The sequence below is a fragment of the Ascaphus truei genome, chromosome 10, assembly GCF_040206685.1.
Source record: "Ascaphus truei isolate aAscTru1 chromosome 10, aAscTru1.hap1, whole genome shotgun sequence".
In the NCBI taxonomy this organism is placed as follows: Eukaryota; Metazoa; Chordata; class Amphibia; order Anura; family Ascaphidae; genus Ascaphus; species Ascaphus truei.
Window position 1 is genome coordinate 41,937,968 of NC_134492.1, and position 16,524 is coordinate 41,954,491.

The following is a 16,524-nucleotide window of genomic DNA, read 5'->3' on the forward strand; positions in this document are numbered from 1 at the left end:
AACAGTGATTTATCAAGACATCAGGAGCTCTCGTGTAAGAGTTATTCTTCTGTACTGAAGGAGTCTGCAAATTGTGACAGGGTTATGATGGTAATTTCTGCAATATTTTTGAATACTTGTCAAAAACAATAATACAGCAAGAGAGTTAGGAGTGCAGGACGGGTGTTTTTTTGAAGCAAAGAGATTGTTACTGTACTTACAGTAGATGGAAAACACAAAAGAAAAGTGTACGTCAAACACACGTAACCACTAAATGATGTATGATCTTGTTCTGTGTCATAGGGTAAGAAATGTCCTCGGGTCCCTTACCACTAATGGGTGATTTAGTTAGGACAATGCTTAGATTAAAATACTACATACACTCTCTTTTGCTGTCTCTGTTCCTTACCATTGTTTATTTTCCATTTCACTGATACCCTCCTGTAACTGTCCCTATTCTCTGCGCTACTCTGTCAATATTATGGCTACCTCTAAGGCTGCAGCCATAGTAGGGAAGACCGCGCTGACACATCCGCACGCTGAGTGATCAGACTGTCTAAAGGCAGTGATCGCGTCTATACAGCGTGCGGACGCGTGCGCGCGGAAGCGGGAGGGGGGTGTGCGATGCGCGTGAAATGAGTCAAAACTGATTTCTCGCGCGATAGGGCGGTCAAGTGCGCGGTTCGCCCAATGAGGGCGAACCAGCTCTGTGATGTCACTGGCCGCCCACAGACACGCCCCCGGACGGCGCGCGAACGAAGGCCAGGGAAAGCACCCCTTTCCCTCAGCCTCCGCACGGCTGCTGTGTCTATGGACGCAGCCTTAACACTCATCAAGGCTGTCCCTTCTCTACCTTCTCTCCGTTTTATAGGTAGAGAAGAACATAGGGGAGTAATGAGGCCAGGAAAATGCGTGAAATTCAGAGAGCTAGGTGATTTGTGGAGATATGTACATTGTATGAGATAGTATAATTTGTATTGTATTGTATGTCTTTATTTATATAGCGCCATTAATGTATACACTGTAGCGCTTCACAGCAGTAATACATGTGGTAATCAAATAAATAACAGATAATATAAATAACAGATCATGGGAATAAGTGCTTTAGACATTAAGGAAGAGGAGTCCCTGCTCCGAGGAGCTTACAGTCTAATTGGTAGGTAGGGAGAACGTACAGAGACAGTAGGAGGGAGTTCTGGTAAGTGCGTCTGCAGGGGGCCAAGCTTTATGTATCGTGTTCAGAATAGCCACAGTGCTATTCATATGCTTCTTTAAGCAAGTGTGTCTTAAGGTGGGTCTTAAAGGTGGATAGAGAGGGTGCTAGTCGGGTACTGAGGGGAAGGGCATTCTAGAGGTGAGGGGCAGTCAGTGAAAAAGGTTTAAGGCGGGAGAGGGCTTTAGATACAAAGGGGGTAGAAATAAGACATCCTTGAGAAGAACGCAAGAGTCTGGATGGTGCATAACGAGAGATTAGGGCTGAGATGTAAGGAGGGGCAGAAGAGTGTAAAGCTTTAAAAGTGAGGAGAAGAATGGAGTGTGAGATGCGGGATTTGATTGGAAGCCAGGAGAGGGATTTCATGAGGGGAGATACTGAGACAGATCTCGGAAAGAGTAGAGTGATTCTGGCAGCAGCGTTTAGGATAGATTGTAGGGGAGACAGGTGAGAGGCAGGAAGGCCGGACAGCAGGAGGTTACAGTAATCAAGACGGGAGAGAATGAGGGACTGAGTCAGAGTTTTAGCAGTCCAGCAACAGAGGAAAGGGCGTATCTTTGTTATATTGCGGAGGAAAAAGCGACAGGTTTTAGAAATGTTTTGAATGTGAGGGGCGAATGTGAGAGAGGAGTCGAGTGTGACCCCAAGGCAGCGTGCTTGGGCTACTGGGTGAATGATCGTAGTTCCAACAGTAATGTGGAAGGAGGTAGTAGGGCCAGGTTTTGGAGGAAGTATGAGGAGCTCTGTTTTAGCCATGTTGAGTTTAAGGCGGCGGAGGGCCATCCAGGATGATATAGCAGAGAGACATTCAGAAACTTTGGTTTGTACAGCAGGTGTAAGGTCGGGTGTCGAGAAATATATTTGTGTGTCGTCAGCATAGAGGTGATAATTAAACCCAAAAGATGTTATTAAGTCACCTAGAGAGAGTGTATACAGAGAAAAGAGAAGAGGTCCCAGGACAGAGCCCTGGGGTACCCCCACAGAGAGATCAATAGAGGAGGAGGAGGTGTTAGCAGAAGAGACACTGAAAGTATGATGGGAGAGGTAGGATGAGATCCAGGATAGAGCTTTGTTCCGAATGCCAAGAGTATGGAGAATGTGAAGGAGAAGAGGGTGGTCCATGGTGTCAAATGCTGCAGAGAGGTCGAGTAATATGAGCAGAGTGTGATGACCTCTGTCTTTGGAGCATGGAGGTCGTCAGTTATTTTAGTGAGGGCTGTTTCCGTGGAGTGAGCAGTGCGGAAGCCAGATTGTAGAGAGTCTAGGAGAGAATAGGTGTTGAGAAAATGGAGCAATCGAGAGAATACAAGACGTTCAAGGAGTTTAGAGGCAAAAGACAGGAGGGAGACAGGTCGATAGTTAGAAAGACAGGTAGGGTCAAGCTTGCTGTTTTTGAGTAATGGTATGACTGTTGCATGTTTGAAGGAGGATGGAAAGGTTCCAGAGCAGAGGGAGGAGTTAAAAATGTGTGTGAGCGTAGGGATTATAGTAGGAGCAAGAGGTTTTAGGAGATGGGAGGGAATGGGGTCAAGAGGGCAAGTGATAGAGGGAGAAGAGGTGATCAACAGCAACACATCCTCCTGTGAGACAGTGGAAAAAGAGTCAAGGAAGGCAGGAGGAGAGTTAGGAACAGGTGTAGGATGGGAGGAAGAACAGAGGGGATGTTCTGACGAATGGATTCCACCTTTTCCTTAAAATAGTCAGCAAAGTCCTGAGCGGAGATGGAAGAAGGAGAGGCAGCTGAGGGTGGTTTGAGTAGAGTATCAAAGACAGAGAACAGTCGGCGTGGGTTAGACTTGTGCATGTTGATTAGTGAAGAAAAGTAGGCTTGTTTAGCTTGCGAGAGGGCAGAGTTGAAACAGGATAGCATAAATTTGTAGTGAAGGAAGTCTGCGAGAGTATGAGATTTCCTCCAGAGGCGTTCAGAGGAACGAGTGTAGGAACGCATGCGCATGTGGGAATTTAACCAGGACCTAGGGTTAAAAGGGCGAGTGCGGCAGAGAGAAAGCGGGGCATGTAGATCAAGAGAGGAGGACAAGACAGAGTTGTAGTTCCTGACCAGGTTGTCAGGGTCTGTAGCAGAGCTTAGAGAGGAGAGGGAGGAGCGTAACGTGGACTCAAAGTCAGGTAAGTGAATAGAGTGCAGGTTTCTGAACCGGTGGGTAGATGGAGGTGGAGAAGGGGAGAAGTGAGATAGAGAGAATGAGATGAGGTGATGGTCAGAGAGAGGAAAAGGGGAAAAGGGGAAATGGAGAAATCAGAGAGAGAGAAGTTTTTAGTGAAAACCAGGCCTAAGTAGTGGCCATCCTTGTGGGTGCTGGCTGCAGTCCACTGTTGAAGGCCAAAAGAAGAGTATAGAGAAAGAAAGCGGGAAGCCCAAGGGAGAGAGGGGTCATCAATGTGGCAATTGAAGTCCCCAAGGAGAAGAACAGGGGAGTCTGAGGAGAGAAAGAAAGAGAGCCAGGATTCAAAGTGAGAGAGAAAGGCAGAGGGGGGATGAGTAGAGGTAGGTGGGCGATAGATGACAGCCACGTGGACAGGGAGAGGAGAGAAGATCTGGACAGTGTGAACCTCAAAGGAGGGAAAAGCAAGAGAGGGGGGAATAGGAAGAGTTCGGTAACGGCAGAGAGAGGAGAGCAGGAGCCCCAACCTCCACCCCTGCCTTCAGGGCGCGGAGTGTGGGAGAAAGAAAGGCCACCATAAGAGAGGGCAGCTTCCAGAGCAGACTGAGTGAGCCAGGTCTCAGTTATAGCAAAGAGAAGCAGGGAGTGAGAGAGAAAGAAGTCATGCACAGAGAGGAACTTGTTAGAGAGGGAGCGAGCATTCCAAAGGGCATTTATAGATGGTCCCTTATATTAAACAGTGTTATTAATAGAATAATTTAAAAAGGAATCCTAGCAGTGAGGCAGGGGGAGTTGTTGGAGTCATGTGATTCAACCAGGAAGAAACTGCGCTCCACAACATGGTGGTTGCCTGTTAATAAAAAGTTTGTCTTTCTTATACATAAGCTTTATTGCTTTTATAATCACACAAAACTCATTACATTATCCATGGCCAAAATGCTGACTTCAGCAACCCTGTTCACTCTGGTTCAGACTGAGAAGCACTGCACATTACCACAGTGTGTGGTTAACCAGTTCTTCAACTGTTGTCAATTCTCCAAGCAGACAATAGAAGAGATCCAAGTAGACTCAGGACTGTTGGAGCCAGCGATTATTTTTTGAGGCCAGTGACCTTGAAACGTCAGAGCATTTAACGTCTGCACAAATATCTTGTGGGAAAAATAACATTTTGTTTAATTGAGGAGGCATTTCTTTGTTTTTTTGATCTTGGGAAGATTTAGAAAAAAGGTTTTTGGAAGGGTCGTCACTTTGTGAAGAGATTAGTTGGACAATGCAAACTTGTTAGTTCCCACATGCTAAACGCCTGAAAAATGATCAACATACGTCTACTGTTTCCATTGATGTGCCAATATATATGTGACGCCAATATATAACGTTTCTATAAATAGGGAAATTATTATTTTATTCAATAATAAATATAGGGGACCATTAGACACATTAACTGCCCCCTTCATCGTAATGACAATCCCACAAGGTAATGGAAACATTGGTTGCATGTTCCATGTCTATTGCTATTTATTGAATAAGACAGACTCTTCGGCCTAATTTGTAGTAAACTAAAAAACAGCGTTGGCATAAAAATATTAGCGTTGTGCTAACATTCATTTGTTTATTTACAATGGGATTTAAAGCTAGGTGGTACAAAGTAGTTAGCCTCTGGTAAAAAATGATGCTAATGAAATCTTGGATTAGCGTAATTGCTGAAGTGCAGATTGTATGTTTCTCGCAATTATAGGACTGTGCGTAACAATTATGTGTGTTACGTTTCTGCGTATTTGTATCATCAGACGTCTTTATGATGTGACGTTTGTCTGCAACTATAATAGCCATATGTTCTTATAGTGTAGCCCGATTTTCACCTGGTCTACAGTACGTAGGTGAATAGTTAGGAAGAATTCTTAAAAAGGCAATCCCCGCATGCAATTTTATTTTTTTATTTTTTTTTGAACATAGTACAGTATTAACCCCAGAACCCCACTAATTTCAGCTGCAGGGACCCCCTTCTTCCGGAGATACAGACCTCCGTAGGGCGTGCCAGTAGCTGCTCCGCTTGGGTAGCATGGTTCAAGTAATGCCGGAGTTTCAACGTTCTCGTGCCCTGGTGGCCAATAGGAAGGCGTGACATCATCAGGTGCAGCTTCCTACTGGCCCACGTGATGTGGGACCTTTAAACTTTGCAGAGATACCGACACCCCCTTTGGAGGTGTGTATCTCGGGAAGCAGGTGGTCCCCAGAGCTGAAATTAATGGTGTTCAGCTCCAATCTGCTTCAATCCTATGTTAAAAGATAATAAATAAATAAAGCGCATGAATTGCTCCTTTAAATAAAGAACAGTCATTCAAATGTATCCTTTGTATATTGTTGTTACAGGTTCCTGTGATTGTATTGTTGTATTTTTATATTATAGTGTCCTGTCCATGTGCGTACACCACTGAGAAGTATATGGGCGATATCGAGACACTGTCTCAATTGTATGTGAATAATGCTGTGATACTCTATAGCAGCAGTGCGCAAAGTGGGCGGGGGCTCCCAGATTTTTCTGGGGAGGGGGGCGTGGGCCGTTGAAGGGGCCCTGCGCTATTCCCCGAGGCATTAAAATGAAATGCCGGGGGGATCGCGTGAGGCCTCTGCAATTCTATTTCTTACCTTGACCCTGCCGGCGTCACTCGTGTCCATGGCAACGCATCGTGACGCCGCGGGGTCAAGAGACGTGTCGTCACACGCATCAAATGACGCCCTGGGTCACGTTTAAGGGAGGGGGCGCAAGCACCAGCGGAGGGAAGGCAGGGGGCCGCAACTGCAAAAGTTGGCGCTCCCCTGCTCTATAGTGACTTAACTGAATAAGAGTTTATTTTTGCATTTATCTTGTTGAGTGATTAATGATCTTTTTTGAGTGCTGTGGGTTACATTTTATATTGATTTATGTAGTTTATTTGTGATGACTCTTACAGAGATGTCAACCTCCATGGACCAAAAACCAATGACATTTTAATGGAAAACTACTGATTTCTATGCATGAGACTCCATTGAAGTCTAGTGCTCTTGCTAAAAATCTGTGAAACGGACCCCATAGCGGTGAGACTCACAGTAAATCAGTGAGAGTTGACATGTCTGCTCTTAATGCTTCTTTGTTATTCAGTGTCTTCATTAAATATGTTTGTTTTGATGAGCAGCTGCTGGGTGACTATGACAAGGTGAAGGCCATATCAGAGGGATCCAACTGCAAGTGCAAGTGTGTCGTGAAACCACTGAGTAGGGACGCGTGTCAAAGGACTAACAACGGGCACTCACAACCAGAGGACTTCTATACCGTAGAAACCATCACGTCAGGACCAGACTGCAAGTGCGCCTGTGTGGCACCGCCATCTGCCCTCAATCCCTGCGAGGGGGACTTCCGTCTGAAGAAACTCAGAGAAACAGAAAGCGACGGATTCAAGGTAAACTTCAAAATCTGTAGGTAACGATGTAGCAGGATTCATAATTTGAGATGTGTGCACTTCACCAAATTCGCTCCACCTACGGTTGGCTCAAACCTTCCAAAAAAAGTTTGAAAATTAGAATAGGTTTGACGGAACCTTTTAACAGAAACGTTTTGGCTGAATATTTACCAAGCAGTGTTATTCCATGAGACACCACATGGTCCATTCAAGTGAATGGGCAATAAGGAGTCCTTCAGTGCCAGAAGGTGTCTTATGGACTAACATCACCTCAGAAGAAGACCTCTAGCTTCCAACATTTATTTGCCACAATGACATTGCAACTTGTGGTTTTTCAGCCCTAATATAAAAAAGCTGAAAGAATTTAAACTGGATGAAAATCTGATTCCTTTTCTAAGTTGCCCATGCTTTCACTTCCATTTGGTCACTAAGTTTAATTAATGCTTTAATGAATCCGTTGAGCTCATGATGATGAAGAGGTTAATGGTCACTCCCAATTTGTAAAGGTTTGTGAACCAAGTCAGTTACATCATTAGAAATTCCATGTTTCTACTTCCTATCCACAGGACTCCATAACATCTTGGTCAGCTTGAACGTTTACTCTAAGATCCAGTTACACATGCATAGTTACTCTGATTTCACGCTCCACTGTCCCTAGCACTACTGTTACGCAACTCATTATTTCCCAAGGCTTGCCCTGAGCTGTCATCACCACGAGGAAACGCGTGGAAGTGCTATTGATGCTACAACAGCTGGCTGCATGAAACCATTTTCAAAGCAGTTTCAAAGGACGCTAAAGTCCTTCCGTAATTTGGAAATGTTGGCGCCAGGTTCATATCGCCGCTGTTACCATTTCCAATATGCATAAAAATATAAGGGGAACTATATAATATTGGTAATTAAAAAAAAGAAAAAAATCCAGACCCTTATGTGCATAAATGTGTTTGTTTTTTTTTTTTTACTTAAAACAAACAAACAAACAATTATATATATATATATGTATTATGGTATAGCCTATCCCATAGCCTCTCATGCATACCCAGTTAAAATCAACCCCACACTGATGAGACCCATCAAGGTCGAAACAGCTGTCTGTGGGTGGTTTTCTGGGTATGCACCTTAACCGTGGCTGTGCTCAAAGCTGTGACCATGCAGCATGCTTAAGCCTATAGGGAACCATGTTAAAAATGGTTTTTGAGGCAAAAAGTGACACTGTGTGCTCATTTGCATGTCATTTCCCAGAATCCCTTGCTGCAGTGGAAGTGCTGTATGCTGGGTGATGATGGGGAAAGGCGGGGTTGCAGACCTGCCTAAGACATGCAGATGAGCATACAGTTGTATTTGCATATATATATATATATATATTATAATTTGCAGATAGATGGAGTTGAATGTTGATAAAAAGAAACATCAAAATTGTGCTTCCTTCCCACACAGGGTTTGCCCATTTCTTTTTACCAGAGAGTTAAAAACTACTATACAGGCATACCCCGCTTTAAGGACACTCACTTTAAGTACACTCACGAGTAAGTACATGTCGCCCAATAGGCAAACAGCAGCTCACGCATGCGCCTGTCAGCACGTCCTGAACAGCAATACCGGCTCCCTACCTGTACCGAAGCTGTGCGCATGCGGGGAGACTATAGAGCCTGTTACAAATGTGTTATTTACATCAATTATGCACGTATATGATGATTGCAGTACAGAACATGCATCAATAAGTGGAAAAAAGGTAGTGCTTCACTTTAAGTACATTTTCGCTTTACATACATGCTCCGGTCCCATTGCGTACGTTAATGCGGGGTATGCCTGTACAGTTTTTTTGCAGAGAAAAATCAACTAGAAGATCAACTTACTTTTGTGTTATTCGAAAATGGGTAGAAAAGCCTGCTGAGCTGCACTCACTATCCAGCTTCTGAAGTGCAGCAACCTCTGCAGGTCATGAGTTGATGGTATATGGGGCTGCGACAGGGTCTTTCCCTGGTTTAAAAAGGCAGCACACTTAGGCTATGCCCCCAGTGGCCGCGGCTGCGTGCGCGGTGCACACAAGGTACAGCCGTCTATGGGGCCGGCCCCAGTGGCTGCCTGCACGCGCCTGTGGGAAGCGCGATATGCGACCGCCTTTGCCAAAAACAATAAATTTGTCTTTTGGCGCGGCTGCCGAGCATTGGACACGTCACGGCGGCGGTTCAGCCAATGAGGGCGAACCAGCTGCGTGACGTCATGGCCGCACCCCTGGCCATGCCCCCCTCCCATCACACACAGATCACGGCATGCCAAGGTGCACGCGCCGCCAGGCGCTCCGACCTGAGCCCGCGCGTAGTGGCTGGGGCCGTAGCCTAGCTCAGAAGGGCTGTGCTGCCAGAGAGATCCCAGGAACCAGAACCCTCTATTCCAGGGTGCAGCGTACCGTGGAACCCACTAGAGGCCCCTCCCCCACCACGGACACAAACCCAGACCCGGAGACTGATGTGAAGAGCCCCTCTTTTGTCTTTAGGGTCAGAGGTTGGCCAGAGGCCTAGCCACCCAGCCCTGCAGAGAGGGACTGGGAAGTGTGAGTCAGGCCTTACAAATGGATAGGCTGTATGATTTGTTTTTGCTGACATGAAGCTGTATTGTTTTGAAGCTACGGGACATAATAAAAAGCACTATTTCCATAATCTATGCCTCCCTGGTTGTACCTCTGCACACGTCTCCTACGGGGGCTTTTTTAATAAGAAATGTGTTTCTTGTCTTGCAGCTCTCAACCATTATAGAAATGCTGGAAGGAGCCTTCTATGGGTTGGATCTACTGAAACTGCACTCTGTTACTACAAAAATTGTTGGCCGTGTTGAGAAACTTGAAGAGGTGAGAGGTTGTATAGTATATTAAGTCATCCTAGTTATTGAGTATTTTGTGTGGGTAATTTTACTGACCACAATAAGCACTTTGGACATACACTGTGGTAACTACCAAAGTATTTTTTCATGGTAAAATATCTTCTAAAATAAATTAATTAATTCTGGACGCACCACTAAATCTAAGACCGGCATAACAAGTTAGAGCATACTGCATCTTTATAATATATGGTGATCCTATTTGTTTTCAAACCAGTAGTGGGGTTTATGAATGAATATGTTCCAGAAATGGCAATGTAAAAAAACATAATTCCAACAGAGCGATTAAGCAACTCTTTATTCTAACGCCATTAATAGAAGCAACAACAGATCAGGAATTTACATTCATGTTTTAAATAAAAAAGAGCCTGACATTCTATGCTATGCTCCAGATTACATACATACAACCTGAATGACAGATCCTTACCAGATAATACAGGCAGCTAGAGATGCCAGTTATTTGTTACTCAGTGTTGGTAATTTGTAAGTATTACATAATTTAAAAGATGCCTGTGAATGATGTGTGTGATCCCAAAAGTAGAAGATTTGAATTGTTTGCTGTGTACGTTTCCACCTAATTACATGGAAGTCGAAATAAGGAGGCCTCTTTCTTCTTCTTTCCTGTGATAATGATGGGATTTTATGGGACTGAAACAATATACTGTATTTGTTAAGATGTAACAATTATGCTCTGCTCAGACCTCTGAGCTTTCCTGGTAATTTAAATGTCTCTCGGTCACTACTTATGTTGCTTAGAGCAGTGATTCACAACCTTTTTTACATTGTACACCCTTTGCTAGAAAAGATTTGTTCTGCAAACTCCTAATTAATACATTTAATTGCTTACTCATCAGACTATTGCTAATAGAACTTTTGACCGATCCCAGGCAATATAGTGTCCTGAGCTCATGAGGGGTACACTCTTAATAAAGACCCCAAACTGCACCTTGGTGTGTGCAGACAGCATGGTTGGTATAGCTGTTAATTACTGCGGAAGCTTCCAATGTCACGCCCCACAATGCCTTGCCACTGTGAATGCAAAGCATTGTGGGCAGTGACTTTGGAGACTCCTACTGTTATTGACAGCTATACCATCCACGATAAACTGCATTTTGGGGCCTTACTAGGTACTCAGTCCACACACACACCTTTCGGTGATCCCCTTGTTGATACCTCACAAAATCTTAGGTGTTCCAGAACCCCCTATTGAGAATCACTGACCTAGAGCATCTACTTGTGATTTCCATCTATTGTACTAACTATTGTAACCCAATGTTACCTCTCAAAGACTATAAACAGTAGGTCCATGAATTTATTCACAGATTCTAAAATGACTTTCATTGGGTAAAGTTAAAATCAACTTTTATTCTGTTTGGCCAACATAACTCAGGTCTTTAATTATGGCTTCCAAAGCCAGATTTGTAAACAATGAGTGCTCATAAAAACCACATCAGTACATGAATCGTCTCCAACAAGGATTAGAAAAGCCCACCCATGAGAAGATGCTTGTTGGAATGCCTACACAAACATAGAAACATGTTCATTGGGAATACACTTTGCCTAGGTTACCTGTCCTTTTCCCCTTCTTCCTGTGAGACCTTCCTAGTGTGATTCCCTTTGACCTACAGTAACAACGTGCCCATTTGTTCCTTATTGTATCTGTCTAACAACCTTAGGCTGTTCCATGCATCCACTTTCCCATATTTTTCCAGCGTGTATCTTGGGAGCAGACCCTACACTGTAACATTTATTGTTCTCCATAAAATAAATACAGATGTAGCCAGACTTACTGCTCTAGGCACCGGGACATGCTGCAGTCATGCTACCACGGTGGTCCCAGTACCGGACGCTTAATGCTCGAAATTCTTCTATGGTTATGCTCGGATAACAATATCATATGCACAGATTACTGCGATATCAAAACACCCTAATAACTCATTTACTGTGTGTGTATTACCTGCCAAGCTATGAAGAATCAATTAGAAAAGCCAGCCTCCTATGTAGGAGAAAGTTTGCGATAAGGCCGGCCGTTTTTCACATGTATTTTTTAATTTCCCTTAATCCATTAAACACAGAATAATTACAATATAATATATATAATAATAAGTAGATTAATCTGAGCAAATCAGTGAGTCAGTGCAGGGCTCAAAGACCTCAGAGACATGGAATTTTTCCAACAAAAAAAGGTCTCCTGTGGATTAACCCCATCTGATTACACGCTGCCTTTTTCAGCATCTAAATAAAATGGTGATGGATCATGGAAACAAAGGGCTTCTATTTGTTCATGGCGGTGATTCAGAACAGTCAGCAGCAGTTCATTACAAAGTATTCGCTTTGCCTGGCTGCATTGCTATTGTGCTAGCGTGTATTTTTATGGAGCCAGGAGATGCAGGAGACAGAACCATAAATCTACATTCACATGCAGGAGACAGAACCATCATTCTGAATTCACATGCAGGAGCAAAAGGGTCTTGTTGGCATAGGTAACATCGCCTCAACATCAAGTTTCATACTTCGAAATGCATGGTAAACAACACAATAACAAATACCCATGTGGTTTTTCTTCTTCGATCAATCTGGTCATGTTGTATCCATTTTGCCCATAACTTGCAGCCACGAGAATTTGATAAATGTGCCCTTAAGGCCCAGATTCATTAAAGTGTGCCAAGCATTAGCACATAGGGTTGCCAGGTGTCCAGTATTGAACCGGACTGTCCTGTATTTGGACACTGTCCAGTAAAAAATGAGAGGTACTGTAATACTGGACATAGTGACCTGACGCACCTTTCACCATTGAGTCCAGTATTTTTGGAGAAGCCACTTGGCAACCCTATTAGCACACCTTAACTTTCATTATTTGAATGGGAGTTGTCTTGCTGAAGCTCAGCACCCTATTGAATTGAATCTGGGAATAAAATATTTAGTCTTAGAGCTTTTTATAGCCTATAAACACTTGACTCAATGGATCGGGTATACAGTGCACAATAATAATACAATTCCTTCTCCACTTTTCCTCTTTTTATTGCACTAGTGGAGTTATTCCCTTAAACATGATAGCAATTACAATGCTTCGCTGGTGACTTCAGAAGATGTTTTCTTTGCAATATAGGTAGTTTCCAAGAACCTCACCAAAGAGCAGGAGCAAATCAAAGGCAATGTGGATGAAATCCTGAGTGCGATGCACAAGAAAGAAAAAGAGAACTGTACGAAGAGCATCAAAGATAACCTCTCTGACATTGGCAAGGCTCTGCAGAGAGATGCAGCTGCGGCCTACACTCATACCCACGTGAGTCGGTGCTTTCGGTGACCTATATCCCTGTACAAGATGAGGTATCTTCATTTGTTTCACATTTGGCTCACACTGCCTTATTAAACGTTTCGCCGAACCTTATAGGGCTAAAAATTCCCCAAACATCACACATTTGCACAATAAATTCATAGTTTCCCCCAGCTTTGTTAAGGTGAGAGAGAAAGTGTGAGTCCTATTTAGCAGAGTACCCATTGACTTGTAAACCTCCCAAAACACTACAACACGTGGAGAGATACCTGTGAACACTCCTGAGATATAGGGGAATTATGCAAATCGAAATTATTTTTATATACTGTGCATATTCAAATGAGCTTATTTCCTACAGTAGGTATCTCAGGTGCATTCACAAGTATCTCTCCATGTGTTGTTTACGGTGTTCTGGGAAGTATATAAGTCAATAGATAGTCTACCAAATCCCCCTCTTCTTTCCCTCCCCCCTCTCTCCCCACCCCCACCCCCGTTCTTCTCTCCCTTCCCCTCTCCCCCTCCCATATGTCCTCTCCCCCCTTCCACTCCCCTCTCCCTCTCCCATACGTCCTCTCCCCTCTTCCCGCCTCCTCTCTCCGTTCCTCTCCACCAAAAAAACTCTATTTCAGGGTCTGGATGTGGAATCTGTCTCACAATTTTCTTTTGCTGCAGAAAAAGGGGCACATTTCATCTGGTTTGCGACCTCTATATTTTAAACCACGTGTGATAGTTACAAAATAGGTGTAATTGCGTTCATGCACATTTTGAGATCATTACATAACCCCTTGAGTGTCCCATGTTGTAGCCGCCACTTCATGGGATCTGACACTCCAGGAAGCCAACAACGTAGTAAGTACATCGCAGTCTTTGAGTTCTCACTTTTAACAGCCTTGGCCAAGTGTTCAGCGGTCATATTTACACCAGATTAATATCCTTAAAGCAGTCTTTTACTATAAGTGTACTGATGTGCCATGTAATTCAGGGCACTTCATTTGGCCACTTTCATGAGCGCTTCCCTAAAACCCTGTTTGTGTTATTAGCATTCATTAAACTCCCATTACGGTATATTGGCAGGCATGCTTTGATTTGCACATACAGTAACGTGGGTAAATCATAGGCCATAAGTTAGCAAGCAATCAACTAACACCTAATATTTCAACTTGTCTTGCATTTACCCTGAGTCTCCCTCCTCTATGCTCTGTGCAAGGAGAAGGCTTCCCCTTTATTCTCCTGCCTGATGATATGGCGTGCTGCTCTGCTTGCCTTCCCTGGGGTCTGTACTCTGGCACAACTGGGACCCACTTAACCCAGCTCACCTTCTCAGGCCTCTCTTCACTCAGGACCCCAGGACACACCTAATCCTAAAGGGCGGTTCCCCAATTTATATACCCTGGGGGTGTGAACCTTCCGAAGTCTCTGGGCAAAACAAAGTGTTGCACAGCATCACCTCACTGGTCACATGAGCTGCTAGAATCTTCCAAGCTCTGAGTCATGCCTCATGCGCCAGGAAGCTGCAACATTGTGGTCTACCTCTGAGCTAGCTCTCATGCAAGACTAAGGCCTCGTTCAGGGTGCCTGCTTCGCGACGTACGCGCGCACGTTCGAAACAAAGTATTTAAAGTCAATATCAGTTGTCAGGGTAGAAGCTACCCTGTCGCCGAAGTACAGAGTTGACGCTTGCTACAGTTTGCATACTCAAGTTGTTTTTTGAAGCTGCAGCAGTGTCACTGGTACTTCGGCAGCCAATCAAATCATTCTTGAAAATGATTTGAACAGAGCAACACCCATCCCTAAGCTGAGCTCTGTAAACCCGCCTCCTCAACGCTAGTAAAGGTCTGCTGGGGATGATGTGCACAAATCACCCAGCAGAGTGACGCTCGCACACGCGGACGCGCGCCCTCCACCTCCTGTCTCTGCCACCCTGAACGAGGCCTAAGGGCTCGCTCAGACAGGCTGCTACGGCAGCTTGCTAGCGTTCGCGCCCCCGCCGCTCGCTCCTGCAGCACAGCAATCTGTGCTCAAACTGCAGGATGCAGATCGTGGCGTTTAGGGACGTGGCGGGGGCGTGTAACGAACGCATCACGGAGCTGGTTCGCCTTTATTGGCTGAACCAGCTCGCGTCACGTGACTGTAGCCCCAAATTTCAATTTGGGTTGCGCTGGCAAAATGTGGAGTTTTCAGTTTGAAAACTCCCACCGCACAACCCAAATTTGCGACGGACGTTCGGGCGCACGTTAGCGCGCGCACATCGCACCGCCTTCTTACTGAGCTCAGCCCAAGTCTGCTTCCATGGTACCTCAGACCACAGACTGCCTTAAGGCAGTGTTTGCGTACATGCGGCGTGCGTGCACACGGAGACTGGAGGGGGCGCGCGATGCGCAAGAAATCCGTTAATCTGGTTTAACCCCCACACTGCCAGCATAGAATATAGCCTTCATGCATAAAACCAGGCCTGGTTTTAGCAAGGGGCTACATAATATAACCGGTTAGTAAATATGGGCCCTAGTTAGGCCTAATGCATTAGAATTATCATTCACAGAAGGCAGTCGTGCATGTGTGTGTATGTATGTATGTATGTATGTATGTATGTATGTATGTATGTATGTATGTATGTATATATATATATATATATATATATATATATATATGATCTCATAGATTACAATTTCAATCTTTATACACGTCAAAACTGCTCCATTTAAACAATTTGTTTTGTACACGACAACCCTTAGATCACATCCACTGTGGCTTTTAAACTAGCTACACTTGCAGTAAACCACGGAGTCATCCACTCTGATCGTAGATATCCCACCTGACATTCTGACAGGGCCGGATTACCCATTAGACACAGTGGACACATGCCTAGGGGCCCCCAAGGTTAGGGGGCCGCTGATATGGGGGGTGTACCTGTTTAATTTTAGGGCCGTTTTTAGGGCAAGGGTCCGGCACCTTATAGGGGGCCCCGCACTACCTCCTCTTGTCGGCGCCGGTACCTAACTTCCACCTGCCCTCCAGCTCCCCCCTCCGGTCGGAAGGATCCCGCCGCCGACACGATTGCCGCTGCAGGAGGAGGGCTGCCTCGGGGAAAGGCCCCCAAACTCTTGGTGCCTACGGGCCCCAGAGGGTCTTAATCTGGCACTACATTCAAACATGGACGATTATTTTGTAGGTGTTATGGAATTCAACAGGTTTATCTAGTGCTAGTTTCAGGTCCTTAGACGTTACTTCTACACATACACGCATACACGCATACACGCATACACGCATACACGCATACACGCATACACGCATACACGCAGACACGCAGACACGCATACACGCATACACGCATACACACATACACACACACATACACACACACATACACACATACACGCATACACGCATACACACATTTAGCATTACCAAAACCCATATAAACATTACTTTTTAGTTCTCCAGTAGCTTTGTAACGAAAACTTAAAATGGTCACTACCACACTGCTTCACTTCCATTGCTCTCACTGCAGGAGGTGCTGGCAACACTTCTCACACACTTCTTTCTTTGATACTTTTGCCAGCGATCTCTGAACATTAGTGAGACTTGTGGAGATTTACTTGACCACTTCTGACCACCCTC

General features: G+C 44.7%; 1 protein-coding gene across 1 annotated transcript in view; it reads left to right on the forward strand.

Annotated features, from left to right (window-relative positions):
- Positions 1–16,524, forward strand: part of OLFML2B (olfactomedin like 2B) — a 75,186-nt gene that overhangs the window by 33,558 nt on the left and 25,104 nt on the right. The window contains exons 2-4 of the mRNA XM_075616809.1: positions 6,489–6,752; positions 9,493–9,600; positions 12,739–12,915. Coding sequence (XP_075472924.1) covers positions 6,489–6,752; positions 9,493–9,600; positions 12,739–12,915 — 549 coding nt within the window. The remainder of the gene's footprint in view (positions 1–6,488; positions 6,753–9,492; positions 9,601–12,738; positions 12,916–16,524) is intronic.